At 45.6% G+C, this 27,119-nt stretch overlaps 1 protein-coding gene across 1 annotated transcript in view; it reads left to right on the forward strand.

The window, feature by feature from the left end:
- SIK2 (salt inducible kinase 2) overlaps positions 1–27,119 on the forward strand; it is a 108,038-nt gene that overhangs the window by 71,670 nt on the left and 9,249 nt on the right. The window contains exons 5-14 of the mRNA XM_068121719.2: positions 7,258–7,382; positions 7,599–7,722; positions 11,889–12,112; positions 14,625–14,777; positions 14,890–15,141; positions 23,900–24,104; positions 24,193–24,762; positions 25,146–25,261; positions 25,430–25,555; positions 26,046–26,119. Of these exons, the coding sequence (XP_067977820.2) occupies positions 7,258–7,382; positions 7,599–7,722; positions 11,889–12,112; positions 14,625–14,777; positions 14,890–15,141; positions 23,900–24,104; positions 24,193–24,762; positions 25,146–25,261; positions 25,430–25,555; positions 26,046–26,119 (1,969 nt within the window). The remainder of the gene's footprint in view (positions 1–7,257; positions 7,383–7,598; positions 7,723–11,888; positions 12,113–14,624; positions 14,778–14,889; positions 15,142–23,899; positions 24,105–24,192; positions 24,763–25,145; positions 25,262–25,429; positions 25,556–26,045; positions 26,120–27,119) is intronic.

Here is a 27,119-nt window from a genome sequence, read left to right on the forward strand (position 1 = left end):
TAATATGATCCCTCGATGGGCCGAACCATGCTACATCATCATGTGGCCCCTCGATGGGCGAACCATGCTGCATCATAATATGATCCCTCGATGGGCCGAACCATGCTGCATCATCATGTGGCCCCTCGATGGGCGAACCATGCTACATCATCATATGATCCCTCGATGGGCCGAACTGTGGTACATCATCATATGATCCCTCGATGGGCCGAACCATGCTGCATCATCATGTGGCCCCTCGATGGGCGAACCATGCTACATCATCATATGATCCCTCGATGGGCCGAACTGTGGTACATCATCATATGATCCCTCGATGGGCCGAACCATGCTGCATCATCATGTGGCCCCTCGATGGGCGAACCATGCTACATCATCATATGATCCCTCGATGGGCCGAACTGTGGTACATCATAATATGATCCCTCGATGGGCCGAACCATGCTTCATCATCATATGATCCCTCGATGGGCCGAACCATGCTGCATCATAATATGATCCCTCGATGGGCCGAACCATGCTACATCATAATATGATCCCTCGATGGGCCGAACCATGCTACATCATCATGTGGCCCCTCGATGGGCGAACCATGCTGCATCATAATATGATCCCTCGATGGGCCGAACCATGCTGCATCATCATGTGGCCCCTCGATGGGCGAACCATGCTACATCATCATATGATCCCTCGATGGGCCGAACTGTGGTACATCATCATATGGCCCCTCGATGGGCCGAACCATGCTACATCATCATGTGGCCCCTCGATGGGCGAACCATGCTACATCATCATATGATCCCTCGATGGGCCGAACCATGCTGCATCATAATATGATCCCTCGATGGGCCAAACTACGGTACGTCACGTGGCCCCTCGATGGGCCAAACTACGGTACGTCACGTGGCCCCTCGATGGGCCAAACTACGGTACGTCACGTGGCTCCTTGATTGGTTGAACTAAACGATGTAATTTTCGGTTTACTGTTGATTTTTGTCGTTACCTTGCACCTTCTGCCAGGTTATTAACCCACCTACAGATGTGCCCAAGTTTTCATCGTCCCCATATTGCGCATCTCGAAGACTTCGTGGTGGCAAAACATTTTCTACTCGAACTTTATGGCCATTTGAAGTGGCCTGAATCTTCTTCTTTAAAACCGTTACAATTACTCCCACGTTCTCGTGGTGTTGGCCAGGGGGAGAACACCTGGTTCAAAAGTTTCACTAACACCTCATCCGGCCTGATGTTTGAAGGACCTTGGATGAACATACTTATTTTCAAGGTGCGGATGTTGTCAAAAGCCCCAAAGCTTTTATGAAATGTTCTTCTCCCTGCTTGTTCTGGCCTAGGTAAGACGGTTTTCCAGGTCTGTATAGATGTGCAGGGATTCCGAGGTAGATGAGACGATTGTTTACGATGGGCCAAATGTCCTTTTACCATGGTGAAAGGTTGATTTGTGTAACATGGACCGTTTGATTGAAACCTCTCCAAACCTGGACCAGCACCTTGTGATGTCTCTGGTACCTGCAAATGACGTCGTTCACATCGCAATGTGGAAATCCTTGTGGATCCGACAACCTGACCGGAGCATTCCGACACATTCATTAATCTGTGGAAAATGTGTCACTTTTGTTCCCAACGACTTGGGTCGCTACACCAGCTCAGGTGCGCACTACCTTAACGTATGTGCTCTGGAGTGTGTGGGTCTTCAATCGGCAACGGATGTCGTCAGTTCTGTTGTCTGAGGCCTAACGTGTACAAACGAGGCCTAAGGTGTACAAACGTGAGGTGAATCCATGACCTCCGACTTCCAAAGTCCTTTATAACTACCTGAGACTTATCGTTAAATGTCATCACCTTGGTGTTTCTTCCATTTCCCCAATTTGGTTCATCTACGCAGACTGTGCTATAGTCATGGTTTTATATTCGCAGGGTGTACCTGTCGTTGCAACCAGGTATACCTGTTGTGGCTATTGCACTGCCTGGAGAAGGCCCGATGGTGCCGCACACCTTTCCTCATCATCCTTGATAACTGAGGCCTATGATGACCCAGTCTAACAAGCCAGGCTGTACCGTACCGAAGGTGTGCGACGTGGCCTAGCTATCCTTTGTGGTTGTCCTACATAGGTGTGCGACGTGGCCTCGCTATCCTTTGTGGTTGTCCCAGTGTCCATCAGGGTCCTCAAATTCAAAACTTTTGTCAAAGCTACCTGTTTGATCCTTTCTTTAATGCTCTGTTCTGCTTCTCCTTCACCTTAATGTTTTCTGCATATTCTCCATTATATATATTTTATCAGGTCAGTCTTTTGGGAATGCCACAGGTAACATGTAACCCAGTGCTACCTGCCGCATGGTCGGGTTATCAGCGACGAGACCGACACCCCTCACGGACTTTGCTTGTGGGTACGATGACCGGACGATGACCAAAAAGAATACCTGGCAAAGGGCAGATGAACTCCCGTAGGAAGCCAACGGCAATCCAGAAAGGAGATGGTGTCTCCTAAAGAAGACCGAAAGTCTGACATCGGCCTAGTCGATGACACTGGTTTATTCTATCTTTTGAGTCAACAATGAACCAACCATACACCGCTTCAATCTAGAAACTTTGCAGTAATGCCAAAGGAATTGCAGTGTTACGATTATATTTACTATATTATTAGTATCAACGCTATTATTATTATTACGAAAACAACACGACTGTATTAAGAAACCTGGGCTAATTTGTCCGAAGCGGCCTGAAGGTGAGCCATGAAGGTATGAAGCCTAAGGCCTATAAGTACTGTGTCGTTGGAAGTTCCGCAACGTCTATGCTTTTGATATTTCATGATCATTTTAATAATCGGTTTGTTTGTGTTTCAAACTGAATGAAAAACATAAAGGTAGAGCATGGCGATTGTGATATATGACAGGATTGACGATATGTTCGGCCTGAACAAAATTGGAATCAAAATGGCGGTGTGCGGAGTCAGTCGCCTTACGCCGTAATGACATCAGACGTAATCACATCACCCTGTCATGTGACCCGATCCTCAGCTCTGATTGGTATACGTTTGAGGGGACAGACATACATACATACATACATACATACGGATGGACAAACACTGCTCTCGACGGACTTGCCCTATGGGCTACGCCGTAAAAACACCCATCCGGGTTGGACCGGTTCAATTCATACCTAAGACTTTAAAATGGTACGTGCTGCTTACTTGCTTGAAAAGGATATCGCACGGACAAATCCTCCTTTTGTTGGCATCCATGGGGAGGACAAAATTCCTCTTGAGGAATTGCCCTGTTGAGCACGGTGAGGAAAGTAGCGCCGTTGTTATGACGTCACTGGTACACTGAGTATCCTGGGAAGTGACGGTTGTGACGGCAGTTAAATGACGGTTAAACGGTTAAATAATAATAAAAATCCCCCCTGTTTTTGACCGTTTCTCTTACCTGGGCATTGCGGAGGACCTAGAGTATATTTCGATGTCGTCTTGTTTCTCAATTTGCTCCTTCCGTTTCCTCGTGATTTATGGTCCAAAGTAATCCTTTGGGTTTCAAAAGCAAATACTTTTGGAATACAATCCGCTGTGAGATTGCTGCAGCAAGAAAGAGCAAGTTGTCAACCACACGTTTTGTTGTTGTTGTTGAAAGTAAGTTTGAATGAACGGAGTCAACAATTAAAGAAAAGTTAAACACACAAACCCATTTCTAGATAGCAACTCATGGTGGTGATGGACCACCAGCTGGTGACAATGGTGACATCACTATGGCAACAAGGGAACAGCAAAATGAGGACAACAGAACTGGTGGCCTTGACTTTAAACTGTTTTAATTGTTGTTTTGGCCCATGAAGAGAACCGTTGTTGATTTTGGTTTGAAAAACTAGGAAACCACAGACGCTTTGTGGCATGTTGTTTTTGGTCCAGAGCAGACATTTAAAAGAGTGGGACTGCACAGCAACAACAACAACGAGGATGTGGTCACATGTCTGCCTGGTGAGCCCAATTTACACTCGGACACATGTCGGATTTCGAGAGGAAAGGCCGGAGTCCTGAAAGAGCTTGTTCGGGACAGGCGAGTCGTGTCTGTCACACCACTTGTGTGCTGCATTCTGTAAGCCCTTGATTGCTCAGTCAGACCAATTGTGTACTGCATTCCTTAGGCCCATGATTGCTCGGTCACACCACTTGTGTGCTGCATTCTGTAAGCCCATGATTGCTCAGTCAGACCACTTGTGTACTGCATTCCTTAGGCCCATGATTGCTCGGTCACACCACTTGTGTGCTGCATTCTGTAAGCCCATTATTGCTCGGTCACACCACTTGTGTGCTGCATTCTGTAAGCCCATGATTGCTCGGTCACACCACTTGTGTGCTGCATTCTGGAAGCCCATGATTGCTCGGTCACACCACTTGTGTGCTGCATTCTGTAAGCCCTTGATTGCTTGGTCACACCACTTGTGTGCTGCATTCTGTAAGCCCATGATTGCTCGGTCACACCACTTGTGTGCTGCATTCTGTAAGCCCACGATTGCTCGGTCACACCACTTGTGTGCTGCATTCTGTAAGCCCATGATTGCTCGGTCACACCACTTGTGTGCTGCATTCTGTAAGCCCATGATTGCTCGGTCACACCACTTGTGTGCTGCATTCTGGAAGCCCATGATTGCTCGGTCACACCACTTGTGTGCTGCATTCTGTAAGCCCTTGATTGCTTGGTCACACCACTTGTGGCCTGCATTCTGTAAGCCCTTGATTGCTTGGTCACACCACTTGTGTGCTGCATTCTGTAAGCCCATGATTGCTCGGTCACAACACTTGTGTGCTGCATTCTGTAAGCCCACGATTGCTCGGTCACACCACTTGTGTGCTGCATTCTGTAAGCCCACGATTGCTCGGTCACACCACTTGTGTGCTGCATTCTGTAAGCCCATGATTGCTCGGTCACAACACTTGTGTGCTGCATTCTGTAAGCCCACGATTGCTCGGTCACACCACTTGTGTGCTGCATTCTGTAAGCCCACGATTGCTCGGTCACACCACTTGTGTGCTGCATTCTGTAAGCCCTTGGTTGCTCGGTCACACCACTTGTGTGCTACATTCTGTAAGCCCTTGATTGCTCGTTCACACTACTTGTGTGCTGCATTCTGTAAGCCCATGATTGCTCAGTCAGACCACTTGTGTGCTGCATTCCTTAGGCCTATGATTGCTCGGTCAGACCACTTGTGTGCTGCATTCTGTAAGCTGATTGCTCGGTCACACCACTTGTGCGCTGCATTCTGTAAGCCCTTGATTGCTCATGGTGGTCAAATAGCTTGGCCTGTTTTCTCCGTTTTCTTTCCATACCACACAAGTCTTGGAGGCTGGCTCGATATTCCAACGTTCGGAGCATCATCGTACGTAGCTTCACGTCGATTCCAAGGAAGCATTTTTACTCTTCTCCAGGGAGATGACACAGACGGCTGGAAACCATTGCTCAGTTGCCTACTGGAATCGGAGCCTTTTCCACTGAACAAACTGTCAACATTGTATATGGTGGGACAGTACAAAACTAGGCTTCATTTAGATTAAGTGAAAAGCAAAAAAGGGAAAATTAGGAAAAACAGGGAAATTTTTGGAGTGAATGTTGAGAAAGGTTTTCGGACTGCCGTGGGAAAGAGAGGGAGTTGTGAGTTCTCAAAAAAAGGAAGAGAACATTTCATTGTCCCCTGTGTCTGTGTTGTCCATCCACAGCTTGGATGACTAATACTATCCGATGGAAAAGAGCAGTTTGAACACTCGGGGAGTTAATTATGAATAACAAGAGGGACGTAAGGTACACGCAGGACAAAATGTGGCCGAGAGCCAGAGAGAGAGATAAGAGAGAGGGACGGACGTCATAAACTGGCAGTGCACGTTCCCCCGAGGCTGTCGGTGGGGTGAGATTGACGTGAGCGCACACCGACAGCTGGCATGGGCCACGAGGTCCCTGACGTCAGTAAGGCAACAATTTGCCCTCGAGAGGCCTCAACCGCAGGACGCTACCCTGGGAGGTGGCAGGAGGCGTTGGCCGAAGACCAGGGATGATGACGGCTCCGAGCTCAGGAGGGATTTGTAATCACAAACACCTTGCTCTCAGCATTCCTTGTACTTTTCATCACTATCATCAACATGGGTTTTTTTTTTCCTCCCCATTTCTTGTACGCGTGAATTATTACATTTTCAACCCCTAGAAAAATTACTTAAACTAGAACGGCACTAGGTAGATAGAGTGAGACCCCCACCAGGTTGAACAGGTTGCACTTTGTATCCACTGAAAGACCGGATCTGGATCCAGACCTGAAGCAAAATCGAATCGGCTCTCGTCATCTCACCAACTCATCCACCAAGTTTCGTCCAATTCCGTCCACAACTGTTTGAGATATCCTGCTTACAGACAGACAGACACAGGGGTGAAAACATAATCTCTGCCCACCTTCGGTGACGAAGGTAAAAAGTGCTGCTACCATTTTAATGTGTCTACCGATTCTGCTACACGTAGACACGACCCGTAAGGATAGGTGTCTTCTTGACGTGAGCGAAGGCTCATTGAGGCGCTTGTACATGAATCGCGTGCGGGACAAGGAGACGACTTATCTTCGTACATTTCCACGAATTGCAAGGACATGGGGGAGACGGACTGATTGACGCAGTTTGTGTGATGTGAACTTTCAGTCCCATAATCATCAGGAGCCATTTTGTTCAGAAGGGAATGCTCATCCGGCGAGTCACTTACATCGGTGGCCAGAGGACGAAAGGGCAGGTGTTTGGGTTAGGTGTGTAACCGACAGAGATGATTGTTTGAATGGAGAATTAGATTTTTGTTTCCAAGCAGCACAATGAGATCTCGGTGTACATAAGTTAACAGAAAATGTACGGGATTAGAACCCGAGTCACATGATTACGAGGGAAGTAGCTGCCGCAATGTGTGTGTCTGACGCACGTTGGTTACCAGGCAGAGTAAGAGGTTCACCCTCGGTAAACCACAACAGCACAGCGTTACCTGTAATAATAACGAACTTTGTGCAGGTTTTTCAAGAAATTCGTGAAGTGGATGAATTGTGGACGTTTCCTGGAATGCCAATGTGTTCCGGCTAAAATGAAAGGGGAACTGTATGAATGGTATGGAAAGGGCCGACATGTGGGCATTGAGCCGCGCTTAGCAAGAATGGAAACAAACTCGTTTGTCGTCAAAATGCTTCCAAATCCACCTTTACATGTCCCTCTTGTTCCTTCCTTTTGTCCTTAGATTTTGGATTCGGAAACTTCTATCAGAAGGGTGAGCTGCTCGCCACATCGTGTGGCAGCCCTCCTTACGCTGCACCAGAAGTGTTTGAAGGACTGGAGTACGACGGACCGCAGCTCGACGTTTGGGTGAGTAGGGAAGAGACCGGTACTGTTGTGGTTTACCGAGAATGAAGCTCTTACTCTCTCCTGATTTAACTGACGTGTGTCAGACATGGGGTAAAATGTCAGACCTAAAAAAGATGTACAGTAAAACGGCAGCATGTTTCCATGATTGTCTCAGGTGTACTTCATAGTTTGAGAACTTTACAATTTTGATTGCCCTCTCACCTGCACCCACCACAGTCACTGGGAGTTGTGTTGTACGTGTTGGTTTGCGGGACTCTGCCTTTCGACGGAGCCACGCTGCCTGCCCTACGCCAGAGAGTGCTTTCTGGGAGATTTCGCATCCCGTTCTTCATGTCTGAGGGTGAGTCTAACAGGGCCAGGGTTTGGATGACTGTGACGACGTCGCAGCAACGAAATGAACGCTCGGAACAAATTATCATGTCATAAACCTTTCTTTTGGTACGCAAACCCGAGGCTCATGGAAGACTGAGGGAACAAGGAAACAAATTGACAGTGAGGAAATTGGGCAACCTTAGACAAAACAATCAAAGGAATGAACTAGAGAGTTCAAAGAACACGATACCCCATATATATTTCAATTATAATAAAATAATGATTTTAAAGATGGTTAAAATAAATAACCCGGAAGTTCAGCGCTGTTGAAGTAGTCTTATTACACACCACACTATGAAGTACTCCAAAAATGGAGGTTCTTGGAAGTAGTATGAGAGTGATTTGTATTCTTGTGTTCGAGTGTATAATTAAATTAAAATCAAATAAAGATTGTAAAAGGCATACTAGTACCCGACTGCGAATCCGCAATGAGCCGGCGAAGCCAAAGCCTCTTGCCACTATTTTACCCATCACTATGGCATCAGTACGTTAGGTAGTAGGTAGGTGTAGTAGGTACCGTAGGTGTAGTAGGTACCGTAGGTGTAGTAGGTACCGTAGGTGTAGTAGGTACTGTAGGTGTAGTAGGTACCATTTGCATTCTGGATGAGATTAAAATTGATAAAATTTCCTTCTTGATTAATTCGGTGAATTCCGTCTCCACTTCGGATATTTCCGGCCGTGAAAAACTATCCCCTACGGCCGCGACATTTCTAAAAAATAATTCTTCGTCAATTTTAGAATATTTGACGCCGTTTTCACCCTCCGAAACGCATAATAAGCTTTAAAAAAATATTTTTTCAAATGCTCGAATCTTATTGGTCGTTTGGTGACGATTTTCGTTGAAGATAACGAGATTGGTCTTAAAGTATTTTAATTACAAATTAGAGGTGCATAAGATTGTGAATCACACAAAGACGGGTGAAACAAACTCCTATTGAACTTTTTCGCAATTTTTTATGCATACTTCCGCATCCGGAAGATGGCGACCTTCATTGAGTGATTTGGTTTCTGAAATATTTTTTCAAATGCTCGCATCTCATTGGTTCCGGTGTTTGGTAACGATTTTCGTTGAAGATAACCAGGCCAGTGCGGGCCGAGGTTGGTCTTAAAGTATTTTAATTACAAAATAGAGGTGCATAGGATTGTGAATCAAACAAAGACGGGTGAAACAAACTCCTATTGAACTTTTTTCAATTTGTTATGCATACTTCCGCATCCGCAAGATGGCGGCCTCCATTGAGCGATTTGGTGCGTCACAGCTTCGGAATTCCCAAGCCAAGGGATCCAGCATAATCTGGTTTTCAACATAATACATACGCGTTTATTCATAACACCGGCTTCGCCGGCTATAAATAAATAAACTCCGGAATTTACCACTGTTTTACCCAGTGTCCATTACACCAACCTACATTGAGCACGTTACATTAGTTCTCCGTGCCTGTTGTTTGTGTCCATTATGACGTCCTTAAAATAGTAAGTTTCCTGTTTGGAATGATTTTCAATTTTGTTTGACTGCCAGACAGGCAGACAGCAAAAAAATGGTCTCGCTCCTCTCTGCGGATGTGCGATGTGGGCCCAATTCCGAGACAAAGTACAGTAAAACGACAGATTTCCATTTTCCTATTGATGTTCCAATTCGTGTCCAAAATCTAACGTTGAATCCAATAAATAAGCTGTTCCTGGATCATAAACTGATAAAACAGACACACATGAACCAATTGCTTAACCCCATTTTTTTGCTTCGCGTGCATGGGGCAATGAACGGGAAAAGGAGAGAAAGAGGAGCGGAGGAAATGGAGTAAGAGGGTTGGGTTGGGGTAAGGGGGTTGGGTTGAGGTAGGGTTCATGGGGTATCAAGATTGTGGGTATGGATGGGGGATGATAGTTGGTGGTGCATCACTTGCTTGAAATCCTGGAGGGAAGGGTCGGAGTGATACATCTCTGTGAGACCATTTCCACAAACGGGACAGAGGGAAGATGTGTGCAACACCAGATAGGTGGTTACAAAACAGGGAGGTCCCCAACCTGTTTGTCACGTGAGAGCAAACCGGCTTTGTGCTTTGGATTCCAATAATGTTTTGCCTTCAGACATCTGATTAGTTGTGGCTGCCACAATACCTGCAAGAAAACATGGAAAACATAGTTGTAGTCACCGGACTCATCCCAGTTGCCCGATCCCAATCCCGACAAACTGCGTGAAAATGGTCACGGCGGCCAACTGATTTGGGCGCTCCGAGTAGGTTCCCGGGCCTGTTTACCCACATTGTCGTACTTGGTGGTTCACCAAAGCCAGTCGGGAGACGTGCTGATCAGTTCTGTGCGCTTCACCACCCAAAGTAGCGACCCAAGCTGCGGCAGCGACCCAAGCTGCACCGTGCTGGGCGCTAATCGCCACGAAACCCAATCGGTGCTTTAACAGATTCTATAGCCAATGTGTCTCGCAATCAAAACACTCGAATCACTCCGAGTCCATGTGATTTTATAATAGTGTATTGAACAGGCAAAAAGGTGGGAATACAAAAACACAATATAATTATTTACAATACACCCCGTACACATCATCCGACTACGTACACACAGTAATTCCTCATCTATCGAAGCACATAAGGCCTCAGACATGCCAAAGAAGCAGGAAACTGGAGAACGACAAGACTGAAATACGAGTGCTGCACCCAACGGGTGCAGTGTGACCCAAGGGAAATGCGGTTCTGGCAGGAAAACAGTACATGCCGTAAGCACAGGCCAGCAGGAGGGGAAAAGGCAGGTCCGGCGCGGCTTATGGTGAGGGCTGGTGGAAGACTGCAGGTAGGTGTATCTCGTGTCACGAAGAAACCCCAGGGGGGTCTGTGCGCAGCTTCCCCCGTCAAATTCCCAAACATCTCTCCCCCCTTGGTTCGCATCCCCCTTTTGCTTGCTCTGCCACCACCCTCAGTCCGCAACGCCACTAGCCCCATCCTGCTCGGCTGCTATTGGCCCGGGTGGGTCCCAGTTCGTGGGTGGAGCAACTCACCTTGACGTTTCACCCACCTTGACGACTCGGTTTTGGTAGTCATAGTGGCTTTTCCCACCCCAACTCGTGCCATTGGCCTGTCGGATCACTTAAAAGCACATTTAAGACAGATTACAAAGGGATAAAAAGGCAAAATGTGTCAAGAGGAAGTGGTTTTATCACACACACACACACACACACACACACACACGCGCACACACACACACACACACACACACACACACACGGAAAGTTGACAGGAGCTTTCTATACGGATGACGACACATATCCTGATATCGCCATTTTACCTCAGGCTTATGCTGTTAAATGCATAAAGGGAAATAACTATCATGATACTATGCAAAGTTACTTGCTAGAAAGCATTCTCACAACAGTATAATACAACACAATTATACTGCATGGTAGCTGTCTGTAGTCATAGTACGAGTAATAGGTGTGCACAACCGTGACCATGTTGTGGAATGTTGGACAAGGTCCTCACTTTTTCACCTTCAATCACTTTAAAATTCGTTTTCTCTGCAACCGCTTGATCGATTGACACAAAACTTTCCACGTAGGAGCGACTACCCATGGAGAATTCATTTTTACCAAAGTTAAATGATGATTGGATGGAAAATGTGGCCGTCGTTCCAAAACTAATCTGTTTTCTGTAGGCGGGGTTGTCGGGCGCTTCACGTATCAGGAATAACCAGGAATGCCAGGAATAATACAGTACGATGGAAGTGCATTTTATAACAAAGCAAACCGACGTCACTAAGATTGTTTAAGTCATGCGATTCCCATTTGGCCTTGTCGTAGGAATGGTCACATTTTCATCAGTTAACATTTGCTCTACTCCGCTCGTTTACAATGAACAAGTTTATATTCTGGGTTAAGATTAATTTATTACTTTGTCAATCTTGTGGAATTGTCCATATTGCTTGAAACACTCAATTTAAATGTCCTCTTTTAGTTTGCAAAATGATGTTTAAATATGTTTTTATTCAAAATTGGTGTTGGTAATGGCCACGTGTATGTACCTGATACGTTTACATACCTATGGACGATGAAAGAGATTCACCTTGTAGGAAACTTGCCAACCGTGGGAAAGCAAGTTGTGATTATTTTTGTGTGTTGCCGCACAGATTGTGAACACCTCATCCGCCGGATGCTCGTTCAGGATCCCAACAAACGGCTCACCATCAAACAGATAAAGCAGCACCGATGGTTGCAAACCCTGTATTCGGGCACCCAACCGCAAAATCCCGGTGGCACGACGACCGCGCTACCTGCCGGCCTGCCGGCTTACAACGAGCAGGTCCTGCGACTGATGCAGAACCTCGGAATGGATCGGGAAAAAACGCTCGAGGTACGTTGCTTTGTTGCACGGACACTTGCTGTTCATTACCGTGCTAGCTAGGCCACCATCCCGAGTTATAAAACCGACAATTTCCTTGGCACCATCGTTCAGCTGGAGCGATGTTTCTCAGCACCTGCGCTCATACCCACCCAGCTTGCTGTTATGTCCACATGGGCTGCCATTTTACTTTCCAGGTTGGCCTGCCCAGCCTCCATTTTCCTGGCCAGCTTGGCCAGGCAAGTAGGCATTTTGGGCCTTGGCCCGACTTATTTTAACTTTGTTCAGACCAGTTTCCTTTTTAGTTGTAACAGGTTCTATTCTGGCCCACAACGTTCTCGTTCTGCCCCGTTATTAGCAACTGGTGGCCACACAACACCCTCTGGCACCGCTGGTGGTTACCTTGTGCTCCATCGCACTTCGACATGGAGATACCTTATCAATGTTATCATCCAGCATGACTTTGTATATTAATAAAGTTTTGCTTTATAATGTGCTCCCAATCGATTAAAATCCCACTACAGACACGGTCACATGACTGGATATTTCACCCCGGTAACAGGCAAGGCCCAGGATGTCTGAGTGGTAGAACTCTGCATATATAGAGCAGGGGGTTTTCTGTTTTATTCCATTCCCTTGATTACCCCAATGCAGAGTGGAAAAATATATAATAAAAGCATGTCCATAGATTGAAATGTGTGAGGATTTTGATGTAAATCATTCTAAAATACTCAATTTGGTGTCTGTCTACTTTTTGAGCACGATACATTCGATCGTTACTTATCCAATCTCAACCAAACCTAACAGTAGACTAAGGGTCACATGATGAAGGTTGTAGCGCATTAATTTGCCTCCTTTCCTAGGGGGGTTTTCCTAGGGGATGTGTGTTGAGGTGTATATCCGTGTTAAGCTAGCTTGATCGTGGCATTCTTCCAAGGCCCCTTCTGATAACAAAAGCACAATATAAATGTTATTACAAAACAAAATTATTCCTAATAATATCCCATCTCCCCAAGGGCTTTTTTTCTCCTTTAACAAATGCTGTGTTAACATGTATAAATAGGTTATCGTGGCGTTTTTGTGGGAGCACTCCGACCAGAAGTAAAAATATTATAAACCACAAACACGTATGATTACCTTTTTAAACAGTCACTGATGCTGTTTAACACTAAACTGAATTAAATCTGAAGGAATCTGGACATCAGTCAATACTTATGTGGACAAATGCACCTGATCGTAGATCTACTGTCGTCTATATACCCCGATTAAAAGAAGTGAGGAGTATTGAGGAAGGGAATATTGAGGCTTTTGAGACTTTATCCTGCCATTGGGACATGCTGATCCGATGCCTTGTCCTTCCTGAGGTTATGTATCGATCTGCTAGTTGGGCAGGCTCAGGCAGACGAGCAGACCGATCTATTGGCAGATGGACATGTACAGACACATGGATACCGAGCTCCCTAACAACTCATGTTTGTGATATCAATGGCACCTCTATGATATTTGTTAATTCAAAGTTCCAATACTTGGTAAAAGAAGGGGCTTTCACCAAAAATAACAAACACAGGTTTTCTTGAAGGAATATTTGAAATACAATAAACTGTGAACTCGTTTTGTACAGTATTGATAAAGAGTGAAACTGGGTAAAACCAGTTTGAACTGGTTATGAAATGATTCTGCATTGTTCAAAACTGGCATGGACTAAATAAATGGACTATTAATTATGCTTCCGCATTCGGCATGGAGATGAGAAGAAGGGATTTTGATTTCGGTTTGTACGTCCGCCATTGTTGTTGTTTTTTTGAACCACGATAACTTATGAACAAATGAAGGGATTTCAACCAAACTTGGTACAAGTATAGACGGCAATACGAAGATGAACCGATTCCATTTTGGGTTCACTTGGAAAGCCTGGTGTTGGCCTAGCGGTTAGGGTGCTGGCTTGGGATCCTAGGATCCTGGGTTCGAATCCCGGTCGATCGCTGAATTAACGCCAGGGGGGTTGACTCAGCCTGTCATCCTTCTGAGGTCGGCAAATTGAGTACCAGCTCACTGGTAATTCCCTGTGTGCAAGAGGCGACCAACAGGGTTGGCGGCAGGAAGAGCATCAGGCCATAAAACATTGCTTCAAAAAGGGTACCATGGTGCCCAAAAAAAAGGCCAACCCTGGCTCTGCGGGGGAAAATGGCCTCTGAAGGTGGTTCTTCTTTCTTTGTTCACTTGGTCAAAGGTCATGTGCCCTTTGATAATAATTTTGTAGACGATAATAAGTGATATCTTTTCTGACCTTTAATTGAGATCAGATGTAACGATGGCTTGGTATCGAATGTAAGCGGACACAGGCCAACTCAAAATGGCGTGATCGGCATCCGTTGACCCATTTGCGTCAAATTCTATTTTCTCGTTTAATGCCCGTTTTTGTAAGCAATGTTTATTAAGCTAAATTAGAGATGCACTTCTTTTTTGTACATCATACACTGTTTTCTGACCCTCTTTGGCATCCTTTCTTTCTTGGCCAACACAGTCGCTGCAATCATGCAATTTTGACGATTATCACGCCATTTACCAGCTGCTGCTCGAGCGCCTCCTAACCCATCGCTGCAGTTTCCCATTGGAATCGCGCCTCGACACCAGGTCCCGCCGGCCGAGCTCCATTGCTGAGCAATCCATCTCCAAGGTAGGATTGTACTGTTGGTGTGCAGGGACGTGATGATGTTCGCCACAGGGGTCACCTTGCCGTACTTATTTGTGACCAAGTTGCTCTGGACATCCCCACCTTTGCCCAACAGACCAACCAGATTTTGCATTCGTTTCCTGGCACTGCAGCAAACCTCAGCCAAGGCCCAGAGCAAGTGTCTCTGGTACCAACAAACCACGCCGTTCAGCCTCCCTGGAGCATGTTGTCAAACGAAGCCGTCATGTGGGTAGAAGGTCAGCGGGCCCCCGACCCGTGGGAGAGCATGGAGGAAACGCAAGCAATGTCCAGTGAACGATTTGGACAGACATGGTCATTCGATGTAGATCTTATTCCAACTGCAAAGGTTTGTTTTTGTTTTCATTCTTACCCCACGCACACGAAGCGAAAGCAGGGCTAAGCAATTTGTTCACTTCTGTCTACAAACGTCCGTTTTTAATCGAGTAACAACTTGACCTCAATTGAATGTTACATTTTGAACATGAATCGGAAAACAAACCTGGAGTTCACCTGTACTTTGGCTGTGAACTCGCCCTGGTCGCATAGGTGCAGAGAGGAGTGATCATTTAGTGTCTCCTAGTGCTAGATGTTGTCTGCCAATCAAACGAAATTGAAAATCATTCTAAACAGGAAACAAACAGAGGTGTGAAGGACGAATGTAACGTGTTAAATAAGGTGATGTAAAGGACGCCAAATCAACGGTGGTAAACTTTTTTTGAGTTTTTATTTTATTTGTTTTTCTACAACCTTTTACAATCCCTATTTCATTTCAATTCAATGAAGTTATAAACGTAAACACTGTGGAGTGTAGAACACAAATCATCTTTTACGTACTTGAAAACCTCTTCTGTTTAGCCGTACTTGAACAAATTATTACGGCATTTTACATCATCACGACCAATCAAATTTGCTGCTCGCAGTCCCCACGGCATTTTACATCATCACGACCGATCAAATTTGCTGCTCGCAGTCCCCACGGCATTTTACATCATCACGACCAATCAAATTTGCTTCTCGCAGTCCCCACGGCATTTTACATCACGACCAATCAAATTTATCACTTGCAGTCCTCACATTCATTCAGTCCTCAACATTTTACATCATCACGACCGATCAAATTTGCTGCTCGCAGTCCCCACGGCATTTTACATCATCACGACCGATCAAATTTGCTGCTCGCAGTCCCCACGGCATTTTACATCATCACGACCAATCAAATTTGCTTCTCGCAGTCCCCATGGCATTTTACATCACGACCAATCAAATTTATCACTTGCAGTCCTCACATTCATTCAGTCCTCAACATTTTACATCATCACGACCAATAAAATTTGGCACTCGCAGTCCCCACGGCATTTTACATCATCACGACCAATCAAATTTGCTGCTCGCAGTCCCCACGGCATTTTACATCATCACGACCAATCAAATTTGCTGCTCGCAGTCCCCACGGCATTTTACATCATCACGACCAATCAAATTTGCCACTTGCAGTCCCCGCGGCATTTTACATCATCACGACCAAACAAATTTGCCACTTGCAGTCCCCACGGCATTTTACATCATCACGACCAATCAAATTTGCTGCTCGCAGTCCCCACAGCATTTTACATCACGACCAATCAAATTTGTCAATTGCAGTCCTCACAGCATTTTACATCATCACGACCAATCAAATTTGCCACTTGCAGTCCCCACGGCATTTTACATCATCATGAACAATCAAATTTGCTGCTCGCAGTCCCCACGGCATTTTACATCATCACGACCAATCAAATTTGCCACTTGCAGTCCCCGCGGCATTTTACATCATCACGACCAAACAAATTTGCCGATCGCAGTCCCCACGGCATTTTTGCATCATCACGACCAATCAAATTTGCCACTCGCAGTCCCCACGGCATTTTACATCATCACAATGAATGAATGAATGAATATGAATGATCGTTTTAAGGCCATTTTACATCATCACGACCGATCAAATTTGCTGCTCGCAGTCCCCACGGCATTTTACATCATCACGACCAATCAAATTTGCTTCTCGCAGTCCCCACGGCATTTTACATCACGACCAATCAAATTTATCACTTGCAGTCCTCACATTCATTCAGTCCTCAACATTTTACATCATCACGACCGATCAAATTTGCTGCTCGCAGTCCCCACGGCATTTTACATCATCACGACCGATCAAATTTGCTGCTCGCAGTCCCCACGGCATTTTACATCATCACGACCAATCAAATTTGCTTCTCGCAGTCACCATGGCATTTTACATCACGACCAATCAAATTTATCACTTGCAGTCCTCACATTCATTCAGTCCTCAACATTTTACATCATCACGACCAATCAAATTTGGCACTCGCAGTCCCCACGGCATTTTACATCATCACGACCAATCAAATTTGCTGCTCGCAGTCCCCACGGCATTTTACATCATCACGACCAATCAAATTTGCTGCTCGCAGTCCCCACGGCATTTTACATCATCACGACCAATCAAATTTGCCACTTGCAGTCCCCGCGGCATTTTACATCATCACGACCAAACAAATTTGCCACTTGCAGTCCCCACGGCATTTTACATCATCACGACCAATCAAATTTGCTGCTCGCAGTCCCCACAGCATTTTACATCACGACCAATCAAATTTATCAATTGCAGTCCTCACAGCATTTTACATCATCACGACCAATCAAATTTGCCACTTGCAGTCCCCACGGCATTTTACATCATCATGAACAATCAAATTTGCTGCTCGCAGTCCCCACGGCATTTTACATCATCACGACCAATCAAATTTGCCACTTGCAGTCCCCGCGGCATTTTACATCATCACGACCAAACAAATTTGCCGATCGCAGTCCCCACGGCATTTTTGCATCATCACGACCAATCAAATTTGCCACTCGCAGTCCCCACGGCATTTTACATCATCACAATGAATGAATGAATGAATATGAATGATCGTTTTAAGGCCATTTTACATCATCACGACCAATCAAATTTGCCACTCGCAGTCCCGACGGCATTTTACATCATCACGACCAATCAAATTTGTCGCTCCCAGTCCCCACGACATCTTGCATTATCACGACCAATCAAATTTGCCGCTCCCAGTCCCCATGGCATTTTACATCACGACCCATCAAATTTATCACTTGCAGTCCTCACAGCATTTTACATCATCACAACCAATCAAATTTGGCACTCGCAGTCCCCACGGCATTTTACATCATCAAGACCAATCAAATTTGCTTCTCGCAGTCCCCATGGCATTTTACGTCACGACCAATCAAATTTATCACTTGCAGTCCTCACATTCATTCATTCATTCAGTCCTCAACATTTTACATCATCACGACCGATCAAATTTGCTGCTCGCAGTCCCCACGGCATTTTACATCATCACGACCGATCAAATTTGCTGCTCGCAGTCCCCACAGCATTTTACATCACGACCAATCAAATTTATCAATTGCAGTCCTCACAGCATTTTACATCACGACCAATCAAAGTTGCCACTCGCAGTCCCCACGGCATTTTACATCATCACGACCAATCAAATTTATCAATTGCAGTCCTCACAGCATTTTACATCATCACGACCAATCAGATTTGCTGCTCGCAGTCCCCACGGCATTTTACATCATCAAGACCAATCAAATTTGCTTCTCGCAGTCCCCATGGCATTTTACGTCACGACCAATCAAATTTATCACTTGCAGTCCTCACATTCATTCATTCAGTCCTCAACATTTTACATCATCACGACCGATCAAATTTGCTGCTCGCAGTCCCCACGGCATTTTACATCATCACGACCGATCAAATTTGCTGCTCGCAGTCCCCACAGCATTTTACATCACGACCAATCAAATTGATCAATTGCAGTCCTCACAGCATTTTACATCATCACGACCAATCAAATTTGCCACTCGCAGTCCCCACGGCATTTTACATCATCACGACCAATCAAATTTATCATTGCAGTCCTCACAGCATTTTACATCATCACGACCAATCAAATTTGCCACTTGCAGTCCCCACGGCATTTTACATCATCAAGACCAATCAAATTTGCCACTCGCAGTCCCCACGGCATTTTACATCATCACAACAAATCAGATTTGCTGCTCGCAGTCCCCATTCATGTCCTCTTTTCTCCGCGTGGTAGGTTGTTCTATGAGCCCTCTAGTTGTACGAGTAGTGATGTCAACTCTACTTCCAACAACACACCTCCCCAAAACAACTTCGTTCCTTTTTTGATCGTTTCATCAACATCAACTGAAAACTAAACATCATTTTCACATGATCTGCATAAACACTTGCTTTAGAGTTGGCCTGGTTTGCACCAAAGATGCTAGAGCAGAGCAAGATAAACCACTCAGCCGTGAACGAGAAGTATCCAATGGGCGTGCTCGGCCACCATTTTAGTGAGCAACTGCGCAAGCAACGCTAGCTTAGAGCAGGACATGACACAACATAGACCCTATATACCTACCCACAATCATGGACGTCCAAAGGTGAGATTGCGGGAGGGGGGGGGGGGGGGGGATCTGTCCCCCCTGGACCTCTCCCCATTGTCCCTTACAGTGAAGCACGTAAAATAAAGATAGCAGGTCAAATTCCTTCTTATACAATTTAGTGGGCTCCAATTTTCCAAATTATGTATGTTTCAGCGAAAAGTTGTGGTTAGTTATCGTTTTTGTGAACTTAGTGTCTAGGAGCTTCAACAGGACAAGTCACACAATTTTTGCCCCCCTTTGAATTTTTTTGCCCTCCCCCCCACTCTGAAATTTATCTGGCCAATGCCCATGCCTACAATGTAAGTTATAATTTCAATCTCCATAGCCATGCCATCCAAAATAATAATAATAATAACTTGCCTTATTTTGGTAACACAGTTGTGGGAGCCGTTATTGTCCGTCCCCCCCCCCCCCCCCCGTCGCACCGCGAAGGCGAAAGCGGGACTATGGTTTTCCCATCCGTCCGTGCGTGCGTAAGCAAAGGACCGCATTCAAATTTGGTGTGTGGGTGCAACCCACGTCAAAATCCAAGATGGCCTCCGCCATGTATGTCTGACGCCATGAATGTCTGAACCTTGTGAGCGGAATATCTTGAAAAATAAGCGAAGTACCAACTTCTAATCTGGTGTGTGGGTGTATCCAGGCATAAGGAAGAACCCTATTGAAAATTGGGTCACCACGTCAAAATCCAAGATGGCCGCCTTGTGTCTTCCACTTTGTCAACTTGTATCACTTCACCGACGGGGGACCTAGGCGTAACGCTTGTTATTATTATTTTTTGTCAACATGATCGAGGCACGTGAAAGAGCTAACAATCACATAAAAATAAATAAACGGACACACACAACATACAATAAAGAGATGGTGGTGAACAGCTGTTTTAAAACCTGGAGGGGGGACTTGGATTGAATAGAGTGAGAGAGTTTGTTCCAGATGTGGGAATAAAGAGGAATGAAGGAGTGAAGGTGAGTAGAGTGTCTTGATTTTTGTAGTTTCACCATAAGAGGGTTGCAGGCAGATCTTGTGCGACCTGTAGGAATATTTGGGGGACAGAGCCCAGAGAGAGCTGGGGGAGCAAGGCCGGAGAGGAGTCGGTAGAAGACGGAAAGACCACCAACCTGCCTGCAGTGAGTGAGTGAAAGGCCCTCGGAGTTAGCTTCATCGCGGGAGATTCCAATGATTCTGAAAGCTTTGGTTTCAACAGCGCGAAGGCAAGCTAGGTGTGAGGCAGGAGCACCGGCCCAGAGGAGAGAGCAGTATTCCATTGAGCTGTGGATGAAAGCCTTGCATGTGGTGAGGAGCTCAGGTGTGCCAAGGAAGGACCTCGCACGACGGAGGATGCCCAGTCGGTGACTGGCTTTGGAGGCCAGCTTGGAAATGTGTTTTCAATCAGATTTTTACATGAAATATTTATCCACTTCTCATCTGAACCAGGAAAAGGAAATCGTAGAGAACCTCTTCTCAACCATAAAGGAGGAAAGGTGGGTGCAGAGACAATCCATCTGCAAAGGAATACAGATGTACATTGAGGATGGTGATGGTTGCTGAATTAATCAAACCGGCTGCTGGAGCAAATTGCTCATCAGACTCGGACAAATTCATTCTGACACTGCAGAGTCTCACCAACAAGAAAAGAACGAGTCGATCAGTGCAGTTTTTCACACCTGTTCAGCACAGATAGAGTAAATGTTGCAATTCCTAATGTTCAGCAGAACACACCAGCATACATCTCTGGTTATCTGTGTCTTAGAGTCCTCAGTGGACATGAATTGCTGCCATCATGTCTGGTTTGCAGAAAGGCTCTTCTACGAAGTGCTGCTGAATTTGGATGATCCCGCCCTGCTCTTCATTCACAACAGGGAATTTGACATCAAAGTCAAACTTTCGATCTCTGATAATCCCATCAGAGGAGTTCCTCACTTTTTGTTCACACTGTGAGGAAGCGTTTCGCACTGAATTCAGTAAATCTAAGATGACGAGAAAGAATATCTGTCTCCTGCTCAATGAAGCCATCAGCTGGATGTCTACAAGGGTTTGTACGTTTGCAGAGCGAGGGAAGTCCTGAATAGTTGCAACATTTGTAAGCATCTGTGTCCAGTATGCACTGAAGTTCAAGAACAGATGTGTCCAACATGCCACTGTCAAGAGGAGGTGTAGAGTCTCAATATGAATACAAACAACGGGCATGTGGACAGAATTTTTTTTGTATACAATATCGAGGCTTGTGAAAGAGCTAACATTAATCACACAAAAACAAACTGACACATAAAACATAAGATAAAGGGAGCGGGAGACAAGATGGGGAGAGAGGGGTTGGGGAGAGAGAGAGGGAAGTACACAAGTACAACATTTGAGAGCAGGGACATCGGGAGATCTGTGGGAGGGAGAGGGCTTGGGGGGGAGGAGGCATGGGGAGAGGTGGGGGTGGGAGAGGTAAAAAACACATGGACACTGTTAGGACATCCAGGAAAGAAGTCGGAATTTCAAAAAAGTGGATCTGGGGTGAATTAACGGGGGTAGAAAAGATCACGGTTTTGGATGGGGGAAGATGTTTTATGGTGGTGAACAGCTGTTTTAAAGACCTGGAGGGAGGAGTGGGATTGAAGAGAGTGAGGGAGTTTGTTCCAGAAGGGGGAGAAAAGAGGAATAAAAGAGTGAAGGTGAGCAGAGATGAAAGAATATATGAAATATAAATAAATAAATATATAAATATAATAGCCGGCGAAGCCGGTGTTGTGAATGAACGCGTACGTATTATGTTGAAAAGCCAGATTTTGCTGGATCCTTTGAGAATTTCGAAGCTTTGATGCACCAAATCGCTCCACGGAGGCCGCCATCTTGCGGATGCGGAAGTATGCATAAAAAATTGCGAAAAAGTTCAATAGGAGTTTGTTTGACCCGTCTGTTTGATTCACAATCTTATGCACCTCTAATTTGTAATTAAAATACTTTAAGACCAACCTCGTTATCTTCAACGAAAATCGTCACCAATGACCGGAACCAATGAGATTCGAGGATTTGAAAAAATATTTCAAAAAAGCTGATTACCGGTACCGCGTTTCGGAGGCTGAAAACGGCGTCAAATATTCTAAAATTGACGAAGAATTATTTTTTAGAAATCCCGTGGCTGTAGTGGATAGTTTTTCACGGCCGGAAATATCCGAAGTTGAGACGGAATTCACCGAATTAATCAAGAAGTAAATTTTATAAATTCTAATCTCATCCGGAATGCAAATGGTGTCATTTTGAACTAGGTACGGTACCGACTACACCTACCTACTACCAACTACCTAACCTATTGATGCCATAGTGATGGGTAAAATAGTGGCTTTGGCTTCGCCGGCTCATTGCGGCTTTGCAGTAGGGTCATATTATATAAATATGATGAAAGAAAGAAGGAATGAAAGATGCCATATATTTTAACTTCCTACCCATCCCTCACCCTCAAAACAAATTATTAGAATTTTTTTTTCAAATTAAATAGAAAAACAAATTGACATCACCAAGGTTACAAGTCAATACTGTTCCAGAAATTTGCATGTTGCAGTTTAAACCCAGGGGTTTGTTTTTTTTGTTCTTTTAAATTCCTTTCTAGTTACAAAAACACCGGTGATTCCACCGTCGTCACCAAAATAAACCATTTCACTCATAATGCAATTAATCTCATTCATTTACACACGAAAACTAGCGAGAAAAAACCGTCTTTAAATTGATATTCCCTCCCTTCCTTTGCACCAAAAGGAAAAAGAAAACCTTTCACTATGCAGCGCTACGTCAGTGACGCAGGAGTCACGGAGCGCCGCAGATAAGTTGCTTTTACTAAAATGGCGGCCATTCCGCCCCAGTGCGTGCTTCACTCTTTTATATGGGATTACGGCCGAGTGGTTCATCTTGCTCTGCTCTAGTATCTCTGGTTCGCACTCCCATCTGAGCACTTGGCTCATCGTGCTGGGGATCTCAGATTCAAATTCCACGTACCATCTTATTGTCTAAGTGTCCTTTTAATTAGTCCTTCAGTGCTGCTAATGTCCTCGTCAAACAAGGTTTATCGACAAGTTGTACCATGTCCTGTAAAATAGCACACGTCGGTTGGCAGGAAAGAGGTGTCACCATTTTGATTCGATTTGGGAGCGAGAGCACCCAAGGACTTGTGCTTCAAATGTAACGTGGCTCGAGAAAGTGTCATTTTTGTCACGGGTTTGTTAATACAAACAAATGGCGAACTTCACCGAGCTCGACATGAACTCTGATCTTTCAGAACAAACAAAACCACCTTGCTCTGAAAGTGAAGAAATTAATTAATATAATTAAGTGCGAGTCGTATTTGGATTCATGAACAAGTTCATGTTTTACCTTTTTATTTCAATCCTGAACTACGTAAGTCAAGGCCTTTGGTTTTACAAGAGAAAACATTAAAATACAGAATAATAATGAACCGGACAAAAACAATAGAAATCGAGATGCGGTGGCAGATGTTTACATCAAATTACTTTCATTCCTGTTGAAGTTACGAGTACGTGAGAGAAACCCAATTACGAAAGAATAAAAGTTGTACACTCACTCTGGCCCAGGTGACCGGATGTTTGCTGGAGCAAGTTCCTCCTGTGCGGCGTCGGAAGATCAGCTCCGTCACGTCTCTCGGTTCCGCACTGGAACCCTCCATCGATGAGGGTGTTGAAATGGAGGTGCCCGAGGTAATCCTGCCTGACGTTTCATCAGAGGTCATGTCCGGCCTACCCAATTGGAAAGGTCCCATGCACCAGCACGAGACCTCCGGTAAGTCACGCACGCTCCACGCGACTATTTCACTTCCCAGGCTTCCATCGTGCATCCCTCACCCGACTGTCTGTTTGCTCGTTCCCAGGTCCACCTTTTTCACTTTCAGCCAACCCGTCTCTGTGCAACCTCAATTATGATGGCGGAGATCCAACTGCGGAGTTCCTCTTCCCCAGCACAACGCAATTCCCTGCCCTAACAGCACCATTTCCAGAACAGACTTTAGCATGTCCCGCTCAGGTGAACTCAGGCCCACCGAGTCCAGTGCAGACTATTTCAGGCCTTGCTCAAGTTAACTCAAAGCTACTGAGTTCAGGACCGATGGGTCCAGCCCTCTCCCCTACTTGGGACGTCCCAAACTTCACATTTGCTTTGGCAACAGCACCGATTATGACAACGGAGCAACAACACCAAGGAGCCCCCGCCACGTGTTGCACTACAGCAGTACCTCAGCCGGCTACCTCAGGTAGTGCCGTCGACACGGCCCTGACCAGACCTCCATCTCTCCTAAGCTCATTAAATCCCGCACCTTGTACAGAGTTCATGAAGGAATTACCTACGACTGAAGCTTCGGCCCAAACGGAGAGGGACGAAGAAAACCACTCTCCGGTGGGATTTCGGGAAGGCCGGAGAGCTTCGGATACATCTGTAAAGAAAGGTGAGTGAAGGAGACATCGGTTGATCAAATAAATGGAGGTAGCGAAACAGTCATTTCATTCTCTGCTCCATAGTTCTCTGGGTGTGACGATCCATTTCACAAAGTGTTCCTGTTGTAACTACCAGGCTGTCTTGAGTGTCACATGACCGTGAGCCTTCTCTGAAGCAGAGAAACTTTTCCACAAGGATAATTGAAAATCTTTATTCATGGAGTTTTATTATTTAATTTTTTGAAGCTTGTCCCCAAATTTTAATATTTTCAATTCCATGACAACTGAGAGTTATTCCACAATTTTTGTACCCAAATCGAGTGGATATTTGTATCACTAATCGAGTGGTTGACATAAATGTACTTGCCTCGTGTCCCATGAATCTGTTCCACAGGCCTGGTGGCATTCAGGCAACAACTCAAGCACCTCGCTCGGGCCCCCGGTTGTCTGCAGCTCAACAAGGATGCCGACGGCCGGCAACCCGGTGCCCCGGCCTCGCTCCGAGTGCAGGTGTGAGATAAGCCGTTCACTATCCCACGACTTCGTGAATAAGTGGACGTTATGCGGTTGCTGCTTTGGATTCAAAATTTGTTCATGGGTGGGGGTTCTGCTTGCCACCCAGGGCCTTGCTCATGGTTCTGCAGGTTGACTTTTGACACCCCATCCTTTTACTCGCAGCTACCCAATTGGCTTCCTGCTGTGCACATTCCTCAACACCCTCCAGGGTCTCATACCCAGACCCAGCACCAGCCTCTGTCACGGCGACAGTCTCTCGAGATTTCCACCCTTGGAGGCCACATACAAGTAAACTTAGCTTTTCTTCTCACAACATCATTCTCGTTTGGAAATAATCCCCCACACAACTTTCCACATGGTGGGGTCTCATGGGGAAACCAAGTCGCGTTTTAATCTACGAGCAACCTCTGCCGGAATTCAGGAGTTTCCTCGTCGTGCTTGCTTAGAGTGTGCAATGGCCGAAGAGCGAAACTGGAGCCATCAAGGATTTGGGCGGAATAATGCTCTGGATATCTGGAAGTCAACAATATAAGTGAATGAGAAAGCGAGCTATCGCCAGCACCCTGACAAATTCCAAATGAATGCTCTAACGCAGAGGGGGCACTGCATCAACGGCACATCCCGATCCTCACCCCCACAATAACTCTTGCTAAGCCGCAGCCACGAGCTGCGTACAAACGACGATGACGACCGATATAGGTGTGTCATAACGAAACACCCTGCGTTGCGGGGATGTTGCGACGGCGAGGATAACCCTGGTTATGCCGTCTCGTTTCAGGCACCATGGAGCAAGTCACGCACAACGTTTCAGCCATACGGGAAAAGTTTGGAACAACAGCTGCAAGAACATCGGTAACGGCACAGCATCAGACGCATTATACATCCTACTGGATTACGCCTTCACCACATGCATGAACGCCACACCAAACTGTCCATGGTGTCATTGCTACATACAATAATCATTCTCAAATGCACAATTACTTATTTAAAAAAAAAGAAAAAAAGAATAAGAATGCATTTCAAACCCTTGTTTCTCCTTCACACGTTCTCTTTCGCCACCATGATGCACGTCTTCTTCTTCTTCATCCAAAGATTATTTTGCTGAGGTTTTTGTCTACTCAACACCTCGTCCACAAACAGCGCAGCGTTTCTCCATGCGTTAAACAAGCATTCCAATCCTCCATCCCATGACCTTTATCTCTGTTTGTCAAAATTGGGAATATGAAATAAGGCAAAGCATTCACCCCCTCAAAAGCATCTACTCCCACCCCTCAAAGCTTCATGTCCCCCCCTTTCTGCACCCCTCCTCACCCCACCCCTAAATGCTTCCCCCACACCCCACACAAAACGCACTCAAACCTTCCCATTCACTCCGCTCCGCCAAATCCTCATCCCAATGCCTCCGCGCCCCCATCTCCAACTGTTTGGACCTCAAACATCCTCCCATCTACTTTCTCAACAACCGTCTTTTTTTTTTTTTTTTTTTCTTTTTTTGTATACAAGATCAAGGCTCGTGAAAGAGCTAACATTAATCACACAAAAAGTCAAACCGACACATAAAACACAAAATAAGGGGAGCGGTAGACAGGATCAGAGAAGGGGAACGACACAAACACATTTGAGAGCAGGGACATCGAGAGAACTGTGGGAGGGAGAGGGCTTGGGGGGAGGTGCGAGAGGTATAAAACAAACATATGGACACTGCAACGACTTCCAGGAAAGAAGTTGGAATTTCGAAAAAAGTGTATCTGGGGTGAATTAGCGGGGGTAGAAAAGATCAAGGTTTTGGATGGGGGAAGATAAGAGATGGTGGTGAACAGCTGTTTTAAAGACCTGAAGGGAGGAGTGGGAT

The sequence above is a fragment of the Myxine glutinosa genome, chromosome 7 (assembly GCF_964187855.1).
Source record: "Myxine glutinosa chromosome 7, kmMyxGlut1.1, whole genome shotgun sequence".
Classification (NCBI taxonomy): Eukaryota; Metazoa; Chordata; class Myxini; order Myxiniformes; family Myxinidae; genus Myxine; species Myxine glutinosa.